Source organism: Mugil cephalus, chromosome 2, assembly GCF_022458985.1.
Source record: "Mugil cephalus isolate CIBA_MC_2020 chromosome 2, CIBA_Mcephalus_1.1, whole genome shotgun sequence".
Lineage (NCBI taxonomy): Eukaryota > Metazoa > Chordata > Actinopteri > Mugiliformes > Mugilidae > Mugil > Mugil cephalus.
In genome coordinates this window covers 23,610,351-23,629,371 of record NC_061771.1, presented here as the reverse complement: position 1 = coordinate 23,629,371, position 19,021 = coordinate 23,610,351, and the positions used below count along the sequence as shown (strand labels likewise).

Sequence of the window (19,021 nt, the reverse complement as noted above, 5' to 3'; positions counted from 1 at the left end):
ACACACAAGCTGACACAAAGGTGTAATAATGCAATATGTATATTTCAGAAAGTTAATTACACATTATTTACTTTTCAACGTGGGGCTATGCCACCAGCTTCATACTACATCTACTGTACCCCCACTCCGAGGCAGCACGCAGTCATATTTTCCTGATAAAAGTCTATAATTGATTTATCCGTGTCTGTTTCTCAGTCTGAAGGTCAGAGCAGAGCAGAGCCTCTCCTCTTTCTTTCTTTTTTTTTTCTTTTTGTTTCTCGCCATCACCGGGAAACATTAGCGTTTATGTTTTGATGTTGTGGGCGCGAGCCGAAGGTCAGGGTCGCAGTGTAGCAGCGCGAGGCGACAAGCAGAGCAAAATGGGTCGCTGTCTCGCGCTTTGTTCCGCACTCAATTGTCTCGGGGCTGCGCGTGAACCCTGAGACCCGCGGCTGTCTGGAGGCCAGAAACGGAGGGGACGAAAGGAGAAGGAAGAAAGAGAGGAGAGAGACACACCCACTGCTTCAAAATCTCCTCCAAATCTTAATTTATACTTTTGGTCAGGTGAGGAATTTCTGGTGAAATCTTTTTATTTATTTATTTATTTATTTATTTATTTATTTTGTCGTTTTATTCTGGTCTACTTCGCACATTGTGACCTGGTGTGGTGACACTTTGTCGGCTGAAAAACAGAAAACAATAAATATATACGTGTGGAAAACCTTACTTCCGGTTCATGCTGCAGGCCATTTGTTAGTTGAAATATGTCCTGAAAGCGTTCATGCCAAACTTTCATCACTGCCCCCAGAAAATAAAAATGGAACTTCCGTTGTGTCGGCTAGTAAATTTTTCTCAGTTTGGTCCAAAATGACTGAAAAATCTGAATTCAAAGGGAGAGACAAAAAAATAAATAAAACGGAAAAAAAGAAAGAAAAACATGCTCAGGAAACGTTTAATGTCATTGTTCCGCCAGAGAATAAAGTTCTCGACGGGAACCAAACAAAGCTTCGAGTATCAGTACGAGTGGAAATTTTCAGTTGGCAAATTAATATTTAAATGAAATGTTACGCGCTCACAGGTGTGTGTCTGCGAACAATCAGAGCTGAGGACCGGAACTATCCGTTTCGTGACAAACACTTTGCACACTTGCGCACGCGGGAGGAGAAGACTGCTCTCTACAGCTGCACGCACGCACGCACGCGAATCTGAAGTTGAGGATCCACCGCACCTGCTCCGTTGAACTTCAGTCCGTGCGTAATGCGTCAAGAGCGCCGTGCGTAACAGGTGTACCGGCAGAGGAGGAAAGTTTGGGAAACTCTTGCAGGCGGTCTTTTGAGAGTCAACTTTCTTTTTAACAACGTACAAATTTATCAACGACAAAACCTCCACTGTTTTCTTTACGCATTTAACATCTGTAATGATCCCTACCAACCTCCGTATCCATCAACGGGGTGTGTAGCAAATGAATCTAACGTAAAAGAGGTGAAGACACAGAGAGAGAGAGAGTTGGGCGGGGGTGGGAAAGTTTAGTAAAGTGGAACTTGGTAACAGATGCGAGTGAGGGGGGCGCGGCCCTGCGGGGAAGGGTGGAGGCTCTACGTTGTGTGCACGTACGCGCCGCCGAGCGCGTGCGTTACGGCGCATGTTTAATGCCTGCGTGCGAGCGTGCACGCGTGGTGCGTTTGTGTGTGTGAGCGCGCGCAGGAAAAGGAGAGGACATGAGCGCACATTGAGAGAGCGGCTCTTTTACTCGGCGTGATCATTTCACGCTTCCCCCCGAAGCCCTTTTTCCACCTAAAGCGTTTAGTTGCAGCTGACTGAGCACTTGCAGGGAGTGCAATAGGGAGCGGAAGGGTCGAATTATTTCAACCTACAACTCGCCCCAAAAGTACTGTAGGACGAAAAAAAAAAAAAAAAAAAAAAAAAAGGAGAGAGGGCGAGGAGAAACAGTGCCAGGGAGAGGGAGAGAGATAAAGACAGGGAGGGAGAGAGAGGAAGAGAGGGAGACACTGGGAAAAAAAAAAGTTTTTGTTCTTTTCCCTTTTTTTTCTCCCTTCATCGCCTCCCCCTGTTCTAACCGGACACCATGGACCAGGGCCCCAAGAGTCCTGCACTGCGGCTGGGGAGAGCAGGTAGGATGGCACCGGCTCACTCGAGCTTAATTTCACTTTTCATGAAGAGCTTACCTTTTTTTTTTATTTTGTTGTCAAGACACAACGATCTTGTGTCTTAAATTGGTTTTAAATATAAGTTGTGGTAATTATTTATTATTAACTGTTTATAATTTATTTATTTATGAGTTGTGCGAGTGTGGTTCAGATTTATTTGAAGTATTAAAAACTTTCTGAAGTATTCTTGAGCGAGAAAAAAAAAAGTTAATGGGTTTATTTGTAAGACAAGTTCCCCAAGAATGTTTTATCTCAAGTTTGTGACCTTTGTGCGGAGAATGTGTTTGATCAGCTAAACCTCATTTTGCTGTCGTTAATAAATTATTAGACTTTAATTAAAGTGTAAAGTTTTATTCATTTATTTTTTTAATTTTAGTTATTTTTTGGTTGCTGTTTTTTTCCAAGTTTTTAATATGAATTTTGTGAGTTTGATCATCAGTTTTGATTCTTTAATGCTGGAAATTGTTTGAAAAGTGGCTGCACTTGTTGGGTGGCGTTGTGCTTGAAGTCAGGGCCACGTGTTGAGCACCTTAATGCCGGACCAGTTACTCATAATTTAAATAAGTGAATATGGCGAAGGTACGAGGCCTCTGTCTGTATGTGTGTCCCCATATTTATCAAATTCGTGGAGTAAAACGAGTCTTTTGAGGACGGTGGGTGTGTGAGACGATGAAGCCTCGGAGTTTATTTTATGCCCAAGTTTGAAGCTAAGCGATGACTTAAGATGTCTGAGCTCGACTCTCTCCTTCGCGTCTCCATTACTTTATTCAACAGGTTAACCTCCTACAGGCCTATTTAGAAAACAGCGGGGTCTGGTACCGCAGTGGATCAGGCCATCGACCTCGTTATGGCACCCACTGGATATCACATCATTTCATATTGCTGCCCGCTGCGTCTGCATTGATAAAACGTCGTTTGTCATTAAGAATCTGTGGGCAGGTGATCAGCCCCTTTGAGCGGGAGTGTGCTCCATGCAGTCACTTCTCCAGAAAAGCAAAAAACCGTCTATAACGATGCTCATGTTTGCGTGTTAATAAGAATATAGCAATGCATTCATAACAGGCATTTATGACAAATGTGGAGTGCTGGCTGCTTTTAGTGACGCTCTGCATATTCGTTTTCACAAGGCTGTGACACGTAGACGCATAATGGAAACAAATTATCTTGTGCCCGGCCTTCTATAGAAATGTGTCATTAAGTGATGCTAGTGGCCTGTAAGACAAATAATGGCTCTTTAGCGGTCTTTTGTGGAGTGGGCCTAACCCCTGATCAACGGTGAAAGCACTGGGATTTGTAGCAATTGGATAATAACCCTTTGACCACTGAGGAAATCAGAGTTTAAAGGAGGCCCTCCCCTGTTGGTGTGGAAAGTCTTTAGGGCCCGCGGCCTTTACCTACAGCCTCTCCATTTCCTCTGACTTTTGAGATACGTGCTCGGGATACAAAGGAGAATAAGTGAGAATGAAGGTGGATCTAATCAGACCCCCCCCCTCTCTCTCTTCCCGCCCTGCAGGACGGCAGTGCGTAAAAGCGCGTAGCTCGGTTCTTTCCAATGAGCAGGGACTCATTTCAAATGATTACCAATGAAAACAATTAGACTAGACCTGGCTTCATGTTTACATTTTGGTAGGAATTTAATATAATCTTTCTAAACATTATTCTGTCTTTTCTAACAACAAAACCTTACAGGCAGCATGAGTAGCTTTGGGCCACATTAATTGTGTCCGTTTTAACCAAACTTATTTCTTATGTCACCCTGCAGCCTAATAACCTAGTAGCCCACATGGATACTGTCCATCCTGGCCAGTGGAGCCTCGTGTAGTTTTTCATAAGGAAATTATGATTATCCTCACCTACAAGTTGTAACCAAACGGTTCAGTAGCGGGGTGGGGTAAAGCCTAAATACTTCTTCTGTGGGAGCAGTGCACACGAAACACGAAACACTGCGGTAGAGAGAGAGAGACTGGCGGCGGAAGAGAGAAAGAGAAGAGGGAGGGGAGAAAGAAAGAGAGAGATGACCTCACATGGCATAGCCTACTTTCGCTTTGACCTCAAGCGCCCTATGATATAGAACACAGACGTGAGCTGATGTCACGGCCGGCGAGGCCTTATATCCGAGCAGACAGATGACAGACTGGTCGTTACTTGCGTTATCAAAGAGCCAATTGATTACGTCCGTGTGATCGGGCTCGACGGCCGTGAGAAGCAGCCAGTGTGACGTACCTGCTCGGCGCACAGCTCCCACCAGCAAAGTCCAGGACGGTTCACTCCCCAGTCCATATATTTTATTTATTAGTGATGACTTTTATATTTTACGAGCAAATGAAAACTTAAGAAGAGATACGGGCGCTTTCTCATTATGTTTACAGTCAGCGGGCGTGTAATAAACGAGCTGGTGGAGTTAACATGCGCTATTAATTTTTCATTGCTTTTCCGTTTCGAGGCTCGGGCGTAAAAAAAAAAAAAAAAAAAAAAAAAGCTTTCATGGTGGAAGGAGAGAGGAGGAAGGAAAATGGGGGACACTTAAACAACAACACTGGCTTCAATTTGCCTCCAAATGATTATCACAACTCAACCACATTCGTACTAATGTTTAAAAAAAAAAGTATACATGCCTTCTTCCTCTTCTCCCCCCTCACCCTCCCATCCTCCCATTTCCAGCACTGGAGAGGTAATGAAATATGGTAATGGATTTGGATCCCCGGATTAAAGTCGTCCTACCCTGATGGAAGTTTTCTCCAAATTTCCAACCCTAAAGCAACAACAATTTGTATACATGATTGATTGTGTTTGGATTTTTTAATTGCTTATGTATTTAATTTGCAAATCGGAGAGACAAGAGCGGCGGCTGCAATTTACTTCTGTGGAGAGAGAAGCGCGAGTGACTATATCTCAATAAATAAAAAACAGAGGTGCAGAGGCTGCAGAGGAAGGACAGAAAAAGAAAACCAAACAAAAAATACGCAAAATTTAACATATCTTTGTTTTTTTTTCAGCATTTCTGCTCTATAACGATTATTGATTTATTTTTATTCATATGATGTGTATAGAAAGGAAATAAAGTAGAAAAATAAAAAACTGACGCTTACATAGAATCGTGTATTGAAAAATGCAGCCACTAACAGATGTGTCACTTTTCAGTGTTTTCTCTGCACTGTTCTTCTTTACATCCATTGCCAATATCGATATTCACCTGCTTTTGTGAATTTCATCCAAACGTGGCCTAAATTCAGACTAAATGTACAGGCTTTGCGCACCATCCAAATCTGTATGTGCAAGCATCACTAGACTGTGTCCTGGTGTGTTTGATTTAGTATTTTATAAAATAGCAAAACAAGATGAAGCCCGTTTGCTGTCTGTCAGGGCTCGGATCAGGCCTTCTAAATACTCAGGAAATAGATGTGAAATATGAATGAGGATTAGTGTGAATGTTGGAAACGGGGGTTACTGTCAGTGGATTAAAGATCAGGGACGTGGAATCAATGAAGATTCATGAAACCACGTTTAATGTTGAAGACCAGGGCGAACGAAACTGAAAACACTAGAATTAAGGTGAGCTTGTGTATTGTGGATTAATATTCCTCCAGTGTTATCCGCGGCTGCTTTAGGCCAAGGACTGGTTGGTGGATTCAGAACTTTAAGTGTGTTGATAGTAAAATTCCTGTATGTCTTTTATTTGAAGATGTGTGCATCCTTGCGCACGAGCTTGTGCGTAGGGGCGCGTTGCTCAAGGTTGAACGCCCCCTCGTGGTTTAACCTGTAAACGTCCGTATGGTAAAGAAGCCTTTGAACAGAAAACAGAATCCAAAGCTTCAAGTTGTACGATACGTCTTTGTAAACGGTATGCATATTTGTACAGCATATTTTCTTCTAATGATTGAATCTTGAATGTTTGACTTGTTGTGTTGTGTATTTGGATTAAAAGCAGTTCTTCTGGGGTGTGAGCGGACCACACAAGTACTAGAATTAGAAGTGCACGTCAGTGAAGCAGGAAAGGAGACAAACCAGCGATAGAAGTATAAAAATATAAAAGATAGAAATGAACTCGATAACATCATACACTGACCTTTTCAGAAAAAGATTCATAGCCTTGAGGTACGACAAGCCCGTGAGTCTTTTGAGGATATACCAGAAAATGTAAAGGTTTGTATGGCTGCTGTTTAGAGCACATACCGTATCACTATTTTTAGAGCTTATACTAAACAATATGTGTAATGAGACACGTATACAGTTAGAAATCGCGTGATTATGTCTCCCATATAGTTCTAAATGCGTCTAATCCAGGGGTTATGTATATGCACAGATGAGCTGAAATGATTAAATGTCTAGAAAGAGGAAGAAGGGAAATAACACTTTTTAATTTGGCTCACGCTTTAGGCTATTTGTGTGGTTAATATAACAGGGGCGAGGCTTTGATATGCCCTCTCAAATCAGGTGGGACGAACATGTATTGAATCCCCCCTTCTCTCAGTTTGGAGTGTAAATGCGGAGCTCGCCAACTGCATTTCATTAAAGGCAACATCCGTTCGGATCCGCAATCAATTAGGTAATGAGTGGGAATGCATGTTTCATGCGCTTCCTCCCAATTCTCCCCAAGCTAAAGATTTATAGCATTGTGTGGAAGGAAGGAGAGAAATTGTTCTCATAACACTTGACACCTCTCACTTCTCTAGGCCTAGAAGTGGTTAAATGCACAGGGAGATTAAGTAAATATTAACTTGGGTGTGTTTTACTAAAATGTCATGGGCCTGTAAAATCTACCTTTTTGAATTTGCGTGTCATTTCCCCTGAATTTAGTTTTAGCTGTAGCTATCTGGAATACAGAAAATGGACAATTGCTGATTGGATTCTTGAACATTCCCCTCGTTTATAAAGCCTTGCTGCAACTAAGCCTCATTTTTAGTAATACTCAATTAATTAGCCATTTAATATTGACATGAATAAATTGAGCGCAAATGGGTATAAAGGCATTAGGTTTTTTACTCCGTTAATTGAAATTAAACATATGATCATCTAGTCCCCGAGCCATGCGTCGCTTCACGGAGCCTCCCCATTGGCGGGGGGACAATGCCCGCGGAGCGTCATTGGCCCACGGGATTCGCTCCAGCCAATCGCCGCCTCCCCCCGCCCGTTTCTACCTGGGGCTGGCGATGACGTAGGGGCAGCGCTCGCGTTGCGATTGGCTGGGTTCCCTGTGAGTGACGGGCAGCTGGCCGGCGCGTGTGGGTTAGGGTTCCAGGGGGTTGGGAGCCCGGGCGCTGTCCGCTCGAGAGCAGGTCCTGAAACGCGCCGTGCGCCACCGTGGGAGACGGGCGCAGGCAGCTATTCGTTGTATAGTTAAAGAAGACAGTTTTGCGTGCACGTTTACTTCACGGTCTTTGGCGTCTTGCGGCGCGGGCGCGGAGATAAGTACCTTTTGAATTTGGGGGCAGGACTGTATTCTTCTCCAACGCGACGAAATTCGTCTCAAAACTCACATTTAAACCCGGAGTCCTGTAGCTGCATCTGTGAAGCGAGTCTCGGTCAACGCAGAGGGGGACAGAGACAGAGTGACCAAGAGCTGCCGTTCGTTCATACAAACACGACTACAACTCTCAAGTCAGCTCCTTCTTCTTTTACTCAAGGGTGCTTTTTTTTTCTTTCTTGTTGCGCAATTTTCTGTATTTTCTTTCTCTCTCTTTTTTTTTTGGCACGGTGGGATATGAGACTTCAAGATGTGAGCACTGCTCCGCTCTCATTCGCTTTATTGATGGGAGATAAGTGTTAATGTGAACGCAGCCGCAGAAGACGATTTATGAAGAAATGTGCAGAAAACAGCCTGGAACAAAAATACAAGCGGTGGATCTGTGACTATTTTTTTGCCCGTGAAGCCTGTTTTGTTTTCTTCCATTTTTTCTACCTTGAAATATTTCTGAACGGACCGAGAAACTTCAGTCTCCATTCAGTTCAGTCGCAGCTCAGGGGTCACGGTCAGTGGACCGAGAAGGGGAGAAAGGAGGCTACTCTGTTCTGCATAAACATTTTTCCCCCTAAAACTTTTTTTTTTACATTTTTTTTTACTCATCGGCGCTGATGCAACTTGTGGAGAAGCAGAAGGGATGAGGTCAGTCGCCGTGGTTTCCCTCCTCTGGTTTAGGAGACGCCAGAATAGAGCCGCTGTTTTGTCCGGTCCCCATGAGGAGGGGGCCCGCTTCTGATTCATAGTTTTTCGCCATTTCTTTCTTCATTCCAACCTGCAAATATCCATTTTTTCGATGTTTTAAAATATTTTTTATTAGTCCAAGTCAACGTACAACGCGTCATATCGTCAACTAATTAAAGTTTTTTTTTAATAAGCAAAAAAAAAAAAGAGTCTCTCCTTTAGAAGGGAGCTGGCACCGTTTTTTATTCATTGGAGGTCACGGTGTGTCAGTATAGCGGCCGACTGAAGCAGGGCGTCCGGTTGGCATTTTTTTAAGACCCCCTCGCAGCGTACCGGGGCCCTGCAGCCCGACATTACCCATGGAGATTCACTGTAAGCACGACCCGTTCGCGGCAATGCACAGTAAGTTTCTTACATTTTCCTCCATCTGCATGTTCCCATCTGCCCTGAATCCCCATCCATCCCAGACCACCCACTCTGTGTGTGCTTATGCAATGACGACGTATGTTCAGCATCAACATACTCTATAAGAAACATTATTATTATTTTTTTTTTTTTAGCCATGTCTTTCTTTTTTAGCTTAATTTTAAGCTGCACATATCCCAGAGCTGAAACAGGTTAAATTAAGCACTCGCAGAAAAAAAGCGTGTCTTTTTGTTTTTGAATAATTTGTTTTCGTTGTTGTTGAAATTATCACTCTCATTACTGGCTTTTTTTTAAATATATATATATATATATATATTCTTTCTTAAGAAATATATTTTCTTGTGAACACAGAACATAAGACTGGAATTATGGCGTTGCATTTTGCCAGTTGTTATTTCAAAAAAGTTTAATTCGCTGCGGTTTGTAAATGGGCGTAATGAATCTGGAGCAGGTGCACATCGACTTGAGTTATGTTTAGGGACGAGGAGCGGATGTGATTTTGTGTATCGTGTGTGATGAGCTGCAGGCTACGTAACCCTAGAATGCGTTGTTGTTGGCTTGAGCCCTGAGATTGACGGTTTGTTGTCTTTCCCATTCTGAAGGGAAAAGGTGGAGGGGTCAGAGAGAGAGAGAGAGAGAGAGAAGGAAAGAGTGAGTCAGTGAGGGGGGGGGGGGGGGGGGGGGGGGGGGGGGCTGCACAGCATGACTAAAAGCTGAACTTCATCCACAAACAGTAAGGGCACTTCTTTCTGCACATAACCAGGTTAGATACGCACACTGCACTTTGCACAGGTGCGGGTCAACTCACCGCCCACAGGTCAGTGCGCACGCACGCAGGTTGAACTCGCAGCGCGTCGCGCGGTCTCGGTGCTCAAGGGTTCCTCAGCAGAGCAGCAGCTGCACGCACGGTGCAGGCTCTATAAACGAGGCACACACACACAACTTGGTCACTCAGTCGTGACATGGCGGACCCTGCTTTGTTTCTTTCAGTTCACTTTCCCTCACTCAAATAGACTACTGGCTACATGCTTTCACGTTATTTCATTTTAAAATATATATATATAGCCTATCTAGGCAGGGGGAACCAGCTTGAGATGATAAAAAAATATAATAATAATAATATGGAAAAACAAGATCCTATTTTTAATCATGAGAAATTCACAGTTCGGTGACAATAGCTACTCAACCATAGGGCAGTTTGCTGCATTTGAAAAATTCTTATAAAATTTAAAACTATTTTGAGCACATTTACCGTGGAGACCCACAAAAACAAAAAAATAGGCCAACGAAATAAAGAACTTAACTTGCACTTTGAAAAAAGATTAATTCATGCACAATTTGTAATATCAAAGTGTCTGCGCACGCGATTTTTTGTCCTTGCACCACAAAAGTGGAGTAAAGCCTTTCAGCGTGTAATAGATTATGCATTAAATATTTTCTAGCAGTTTAGTCCCGGTGAGAAGCCGCTGTTAGGTGACTGACAGAGGTTCCCACGGTGTGTTATCCTGCAGGATTAAAAAAAAAAAAAAAAAAAGTGCACACACACGCATCCAAAAGCTAGAACGAATCACGTTTCCTCTTCCCCGCCGTTCCAGCCAAAGCCAATGATCCGCGGTGCTGACGGCAACAGCGGAGCTAAAGTTATATATGTCAAAGCCCGGAGACGCTTTAAAACGATTACACCTAAAAAATGTCAAAGGTAGAGAAACAGAGAGGTTGGGATGAATCGAGTGTGACGCGTGGAAATGTTGTTGGGCGAGCTGGGATGTGCGCTCTATGTGTGTGTGTGTGTGTGTGTGTGTGTGTGTAACACTTCCACAGCGTAAAGTTCACACCATCAGGAATTATGTGTAGCATACCTATGTGTGTGGTAGAGTGGTTTAATAGTGTCTTTTACGGTTAATACTAAAGCGTTTTGCTTTATATTAAACAAAGTTGCGCACTAAATGTACGCGTAATCAAAAATCTGATTATTTTAACCACAGCTTCGTTTCTTTATATTTTTTTATTCAACAGCCCCCCATCCCTTTTATTCGTTTTGGCAGCAACAAGATATTGTAATACAACAAAGGTTAAAAATGAATATTCTGTGTCACTGGTCAAATAGCATGACCAATTGATTATAACTTCGAAGAGTCATTTCTACCACGACCAAGAATATATAGCGTTGATATTTTAAAAAATCTATAGCAGGTGATTGTGATGATAATGAGCTGAATTTCATAATAACGCATTGTAATGGTAATGGTGGCATGCTGCATGTTAAGTAGCTGCGGCCTATACCTTCACGAGTTAGCTTAAAGAAAATATAAAGATATGACAAACACTGAGGGATATTCAACGGAAAAAATGAACTGATTGATTGAATTAAAATAAAAAATCTTGAAAATAGCGCAGAAATAGAAATTATGAATTAAAAAGTAATGTTTTTTTTTCCCTGTCTTGTACTGATGGTGATCCCGTTTGATTTATAGCTGTTTATTGACAAGCTTCCCTGAGCCGCAAACCCTTCACAAAATATTAATTATCAGCTCCACGGAGGGAAAATACAGAACAGCACTATACGTCCAAAACGCCTGTCTGGCACATCTCACAGATCTATTCAGTGTTTGCACAAGGAAATTTGCTTCATCTGTATTCTCGCGGGCAACTTTCCAAACAGGTTTTCAGCCAAAAGTAATTTCTGGTTCCTCTTTTATTTTCTTTTTCTTTTTTTCCCTCTTTTTTCTTCAAGACAGAGAGGAGAGCGGAGAGATCGAGAGGAACTGGTGGCGTTTTTGTTGCGATTTCTCTTTTGCTTTATTTTTGAATCGTCAGGCCGTGACGAGGCAGATGAGAGATGAGAGAGAGAGAGACAGGGAGAGAGGAAGAGAGAGGTTTGGTGGACGGAGAGAAAGAGTGAGGGAGAGAGACACCGAGGAATGTAGCGGGAAGAGAGAGACAGAGAGTCTAATGGACCTTATTTTCTGGATGGGGGAGCGCGAATATATTCTGCTTTATCTCTGTATTTTTATTTATTTTTTTTCCTGCCGGAAACAGTGAATCAATCAAACATTTAAGGAGGTGCTGGGCTCTTAAGTCAGCTCCTATAAAGGGTAAATAAATAAAATACAACAGGGATGCATAATGACCGCTGGTCCCCTGGCTGCCTCTGTCCCTCTCTGATGCAGCAGGATGAAAATGAAGCTGCTGCCTCTGCCAACGCTCTCCACCCTCTGGAGAGTCGGAGGTTCTAGCTTTAACAGAGAGACCCTTAGATGCCAAGATCCCTAATTTGGCAAAATCTTTGTATCTAATTTGCAACAAAGCCTCCTGAGCTGGCCGGTGTTGATTGAATTTCTGGGAGCAAGTGGTTAATTTGTTTGGTGGAATTGCTGGACTTGTGTCTCTAAACTCACACAGGGAGCAGATTCTTGTGTAACATTTCCTCAATAATGTTCACAATTTAGCAAATATTTGGCTAAAAAATAAATAAAATAAGGGACATCTTTATGTATTTTTGAGCTCTGTTTTCACATTATCATAACAATAAAATAAAATCGTAATCTCAAACCAGGCTCTGGGCCAGTCTCATTCTTCAAATCGAGTCAATGCCTGAACCACAGCGCGCCGCATTTCAAATGAGATCTTGTAAACTAATACAGAGAATTATGCTCCAGTGGGCGATAAACAAATGCCTTCGTAGAATGTGTAAGTTTTTTTGGCATTTTGTCCCCTATCTGTATTTATAGGCTGGGGAAATAAATTTCAAACACATAATCCCCAACAACCCACCCCAAGAATGTTGAGAGTCTGAACGCCTAATGCCAACAGTAAATACACAGATAAGTGAATAAATAGTTATCGTGGGGTTTTTGTAGGTCACAAGTCATTCCTCTCCATCTCTTTACAAAGCAAGGCGTATTTCATGCCCTGGCCCAGATAGGAAGGGTGAAAGGAACCATTTCATTTACTCTTATCTGAGAAAGAGGTGGAGAGAGAGAGAGAGAGAGAGAGAGAGAGAGAGAGAGAGAGAGAGTCTTCTCTGCAGATACCTGTGGTGAGGAGGACGTAGCAGCAGCAGCAGCAGCAGCAACAGCGCAGTGGGCTTCTATAAACGACCATGCAAAAATTGTGCTGTTATTCACTGAGAGGTTTCAGGAAATAATAATAAAGAGAGCGGGGAGGAATAATGCCTCCACACAGCTCCACAAAAGCAGGCACAGAACCCGAGAGAGAAAGAGTGTTGAGGGCTTGAATTGGGTCATGTGGGTCAGAGGGGTCTTTCTCGCTTTGAGGAACATCTCAAAATGTGTGTGTGATTTTTTTTTTTGCTTTTGTTTATTTTAATTTTCTGTGCATAATGCGACGATGCAGCGAAGATTTCAAGTTAACTTCCAGATCGTTTGTTCCAGAGACCGTAGGGTTGATGGTCGCCCTGGTTTCCTGAAGGGACAAAGTGCTGCTCATGATCTTGCTGGAGGATATTTGTTGAATATATTTTTTTTTTCATTTAATGTCCTTCTCTCTGCTCATGAACTTTCTAATAGAGGTATAAAATGACAAAATATGTCTTTAAAAGTGTGCAGCGGTGACAGACTGGAGTGGTTTTCACATGAATCAAGGGCCTAAGGATTGGGACTGTGTACGAGTTTAAAGCCATTTTGCAGGAAATGTTTGAATTGCGATGGCTTTATCATTAAAAACGGACTGGACTATTTCACGGGCATAAAATCAGGAGTAAAGAGTCATCAAGCTGTCCATGGGAGGAGCAAGAACACACGATCTAAATTCTAATTTCATGAAACAGACACCAAGATTACACGTAAAGAGTTCAGTAATAGTCTAATAAGTGTCCCTGGAGGACTTAGCTCCACTGTCCAGCACTTGCTCATCTACTTATTTTAAAAAAGAAATCACAGCTCAACCAAGATGAAAAGATCCTCCTCATATGGACACAGCTGTGTGTCATTGTAGTTTTGAATTATTGTCTATATCCAATGATTTTCCAAAGTGCATCTAATGTTTGGATTAAAGTTTGGTAAAAGACTTGCAGAAGACTTGCAGGACTAAAAAGAATAGTTGTAACTCAAGTAGTCTGCATTATGTTGGGTCCTACATTTTTTATATACCTTAGAATCACCTGCATGAAACACCTGCAAAAAGTTCACATCTTTCAAATCCACATCTCCACTTTGTAAAGCTTGTTTTCTGTTAATCTGAGGAATTCAAACCCAAGGCAAAAAGTCTCTGTTGACACTATCGGGGTTCTGTGTTGTAGAAAGCAACACAGATGCTGTGTGTGTGCAGCATCTGTGGCTACAGATAAACTAACACCGATGTTTATATGTAGTGGGCTTCACCTTTAATGCTCCTGCTAAGTCACGGCATCGGAAATGTGAAGGGTGGCAGTACACACTCTTTAATTTGGAGGATTGCTCCTGATTGAACGGGGGTTTGTGAATAAACGGCGACACAGCTGATGTGATTATATCGTCTTTAAAGTTCATATTGGTTGTTAAATTTCATGCCATTTAGCCCTGGAGCCTCGGCTGAGCCCGGCGCAGGGGCACATTGCATAAACAGATGCTATTACTCCTCTATATATTGCTGTCTTTCGTAAAGAGTGATTGCTTTTCAAATTGTGCCGTCTGCAGCGGGCGTCTGCATAATGAGGCTTCTTCTATCTGAAGAAAGAAGAAAAAAAAAAAAAAAAAGTAGTACGCCAGAGAGTGGCCATCCACATTAGCTGTTTGGAAATTGCTTTGTTTGATTTCACAGAATGAGACTCTCCAGACTTCACATTTCTGTATTTATTTGCCACGCGTTGACCTATTTTGTATTTAAGCCGGAGAACGATGTGTGTCCTCATTTTATGTTGATGGGGAGAAGACGAGGACAGAGGGACAGGTTTCGGGGGGGACAGCGTGGTGTTTTACCGGGGTATCCCTGCTGGGGTTATGTGTTTAAAATCTATTACCCCCACAGCTAGGATTAGTGACTGTGAAAGAGTGTGCGTTCGTCTGGGTGTGTCTGCGCGTGTGTGCGTTTCCCCTAAAGACGTAATCACTATGATAATACAAAAGCCAGTGGATTAAATGGTACAGAAATTCTAGTTGATTTATACTTCGCCCTCGGTGAGATACTTACAGTACATACATACGCATACGATTGGGGAGAGGGGGGTGCGGACGCTCCTCGGCGCGGTGAAGCTTCTTCCTCCCAGTTTCTCGCTCAGGCGGCGTTTCCACGGGCGGATGCGGCGGTTAACACCGTCACCTCAAAACGAGAGGCTCTCGGGTTTTTGACTCGGCCCGACTCACTGGAGCCTTTCAGAAAAAAACAGTTTCCAAATGTATAAATGTGGTCGTCTGACTCGGTGCTTCCTCTGCGACGCGCCGCTGACCTGTTCAGGATGCATTCACAGTCAGCGGAGGCCTGAATGAGACGCGTTCTTCTTTTGGAACTAGACGGATACAGAATATGTGTTTTGTTTATGTAATTCATTTATTGTTCGCTGTTGTGTAAATCTATCGGTCGCAAGTGGAGATTTCTTTGTCTTTAGAAGATTTTTTTATTTTTTTGTAAAGCGTATAACAAGCTCGCTACCAGAATTAGACAAAGCGTATTCAATTATGTAAAGGTTCAGCTTGTCTCCTGTTCTATAGTGTACACCAGAGTCGCCGTCTTCCATTCATTTCCTCTTATACTTTCATCCCTTCGTCCCTCAGGGGGAATATTAGCGGTATCTTTCACTAAGGGGGCCTTGGTCAATAATTAATTGAAATCCCTTCATTTACTTGAAATCTTTGCTCAGCCTGCCCCTGGTGAAATTGGGCAAAGTTTGCACTTCGGCGTAGTCCGACCGGTATTATTATGCTGAGCAGGATGAATCAGGGGGCAGGAGAGAAATCTGATTTATTTGAGATGGTAAATTAAATCAACAGCTGTGGGACTGCAGCTCAGAAAGTGTGGCTTAAATGTTGCTATTTCCAAACCAAACTTTATAAACGATGCAGTTTATTGGACGCGCTGTGGGTCTGTTCACTGGTGGTCTGTGGTAATAATGGTTTTTGCAGTAAGAGCCAGAGAAAGTAGGATGCTCTACGTCAGACAGAATTTTGCTGAACAACCTGTGATAGCGCTGTTTGATGCACTGACGGTCTGAAATGCCCTTTAGTTTAACCTGAAGACACATCAATATGTATCAGCAAGTATATGTAGAAATCATACTGACCTCTGACCTTTTTATTTTCATTTTAACATGAAAACGTCCAGATAATCAATCAGAGTGAAACTGCATTGGAAAAGTTCACCTGTGTCCAACATTTATAATAATTTCTAACTAAAAGTTACATCCTTATGGCTGATGTTTGATTGATCACCTTTTATATTTGTCGCCATGTGTAGATAAAGCCACGAAACAACATGCATTTCACACATCTTTGACTTCAACACCACTTCACCTCCTCACATCTGGCGCCGCCCGCTCGTCCCCGATCCACCTCCTCACGCCGCCTCTGCTCTGTCTCTTCCAGGACACGGTGGAGTGAACCAGCTCGGGGGCGTGTTTGTGAACGGCAGACCCCTCCCAGACGTGGTTCGGCAGCGAATAGTAGAACTCGCCCATCAGGGGGTTCGGCCCTGCGACATCTCACGCCAGCTACGAGTCAGCCACGGATGCGTCAGCAAGATACTGGGCAGGTAACGTGGCACGAAGGCAGTCGCACCGGTGTGTTCACCGAAGTCCTGAAAATAGAGCAACATGAAACAGGCCTAAAAAAAAAAAAAAAAAATGTCTGCACCTTAAAATGTCACCCTTTATTTTCAGGTCATTCCAGTTGGGTTTTTCACACAAAATCCGTTTGTCAAACTGAAGCTCCCGTACAGTAAACGTTGACTCATTCAGAGACGATTCTGCTCGTTTCCTGTGTAGTTTCATTTCTGTACCTCTCACTTCTTGGCTCCCCCCCACCCCTTTTCTCTCTGTCTCTGTCCGTCTGTCTCTCCCTTTGCCTTTTCAAAGCTAAATTCAAGAGTAAATCCCTGCTCATTCCGTCCCCCAGAGAAGAAAGGGGGACAAAAGGGGAAAAGATTCATCACTTTTTGGAATTAGCATCAAAATGAAAGTGGCACCATATTTCTGTACCGCCACCACCACCTACCACCACCCCCTCCCAAAAAAAAAAAAAAAAAGACAGAGAGAGATGGAGAATGGGAAAAAAGACAAGAACAAGGGACACAATCAAAACGGAAAAGGCGTGTTAAGGAAGAAGAGTGCGAGAAAAAGGGAGAAAAAAAAAACGAACGAGAGACAGAGAGACCATTTGTGGGGGACGGAGGGGAAGGATTAGCCACAGCGACCCTCAGCTATATCAAAAAATGTGTTGCTCATTGTTCTCCCATGCCTCTCTTTCTCGTCCCCTCTCTCTTTCCGTCTTCCTCTCTCTATCTCCCCCTCTCTCTCTCCCTCTCTCTCTCTCCCCTTTCCTGGCCGTTCAACTCACTGAAGCGTTACCGTGAGGGGGGAGGAGAGGGGATCGAGGGATGGAAGGAGGGAGGGAGGGTTGTTTTATCCTCTCCTCTCTGTCTCTCTGGTGCCAGCAGAACAAAAACACCAACTCTACCACCCCGTGTGTGTGTGTCTCTCTCTGTGTGTGTGTGTGTGTGTATTGGCTCATCGTTGTGCGGATATCAATAACCACGCTCGTTTATTCACCAATGATTCAGCTGTGAATAATTTAAATAGTTTTCCATTTGAAAATAGATTGTTTTTTTTTTTTTCTCCTTTAGCAGTGTTTATACTCCAGCTGTGAATAGTCGAAACGCGCAACGCACACACACACACACGTGCACACGCGAAAAGGAAAGACAAGGAAGCGCACAGTTACGGGAACTCACATCTTCACGGAAAGGATTACTCTACCGTACAGTGGAGGGAGGGAGAAAGAGAGAGCAGCAGGTTTAAGACTGACTGACAGCTTGCATCCACACACAGCATCCCCCCTTTTTTCTGCAAGCTGTGTAGCGCATTTGCTGTCCTCCCACCCCCCTGCCCCCCATGCCCCTTCTGCATGCAAATACATTCATGAAATAGCCATGGTGGACATGAAACGCCTGAATCTGTGTCGTTTCAGCGTGTGTGTGTGTGTGTGTGTGTGTGTGTGTGTGTGTGCTGGTGCCCAGCTTCTTCCCCACCTCCGTGTCACCACGTGAAATTGCTTAAGAGAGCAGCAGCCACTCACGGGATGAGTCAGGCATTAGACATATTTGGGTGACAGGTGTTTTGAGGGCGTCACGTTTAGATTTAGTCGTTCAGCTGACCCGGGCGTGATCTGATCTGACAACTCGGATAACCAAAGTAAGGAAGAGTCGATGATCTGTAAACGGTTTTTCATTAACGTCGTCCGGACTCACGATCCTGAGCAGGAGGAGAAATCTGAAACAGGTGGCGGTTGCCGCGGTCGTTTCCTCCTCGCCGTTTTGTAAATCCCTGCAAACAATATAAAAGTGGGACAAAGAAATCCACGATCCTCAAAATCCACTCTGTTCAGCCGGTATGAGCTTTCAGTCTCCGGAGTTACTCAAATAAAGGTTCACAGACGTTTTAGGAGACAAAAAGCCACAGAAAATGTTCCCATTCACTGGAAGGATATAAATACACAAAGTGGGTATTTCAGGCTAAAAATAACTGTGACTTCAGGAGATAACTGAGTCATTTTAGCTGCGTCCGAGCTTTATCGCAAAGAGAAAGGACCACAACTGATCATTTAATCAGTATGGATAAAAGCCCAAAATAAATATTTATTTAACTCTTAAATGTAAAACCAAAAAAAATGAGACAGGAAGATATGTTGTTCATTTTTTTTTTAAAGAGTCTGAGCCATAAATAAGTCAACCAAGCCGTGCACATTCCTCCACGGAGAGCAAGCAGGTGAAAGAGTTGATTGGAACAATGTTCAAATCACCACCAGGAGAGTTGGACTGAGGCGCCAGAAGGTGTTATTAGACAGAAGGCTGTTATTAGGTTATATATATTAGGTTATATGCTGCCTTTTACTGGTAATTGCATGAAATCAAAGCTAAAAAAGATGAGATAAAACTCAAATGCATGTCAAAAGATAGAAAGAGCGTGATATGAAAAAAAAAGCTTTCACACTACTGTGTATAATGGCTAAACTTTAGGAAAACCACTCGACAAATCTGAAAATCATGACTTCCACTGGCCGACGTCCTCTGTTGCCCATAAACTGACAGAAACACATACATGAGACACACTGTCGCAGTGAGTGACATGTTACCTCGTCACAAAGTGTTGATTTTGAAC

General features: G+C 43.1%; 1 protein-coding gene across 5 annotated transcripts in view; it reads left to right on the top strand.

Annotated features, from left to right (window-relative positions):
• The first annotated feature begins 1,540 nt into the window (after nt 1–1,540).
• Nucleotides 1,541–19,021, top strand: part of pax5 (paired box 5) — a 53,630-nt gene continuing 36,149 nt past the window's right edge. Inside the window, exons 1-2 of one of the 5 annotated variants that reach the window (XM_047579465.1) lie at nt 1,541–2,111; nt 16,233–16,398. In XM_047579465.1, coding sequence (XP_047435421.1) covers nt 2,066–2,111; nt 16,233–16,398 — 212 coding nt within the window. In that variant the 5' untranslated portion in view covers nt 1,541–2,065. Of the gene's footprint in view, nt 2,112–7,374; nt 8,692–16,232; nt 16,399–19,021 lie in introns of those variants that run through there. The other 4 variants (XM_047579467.1, XM_047579462.1, XM_047579466.1 and 1 more) reach the window with 4 other exon arrangements.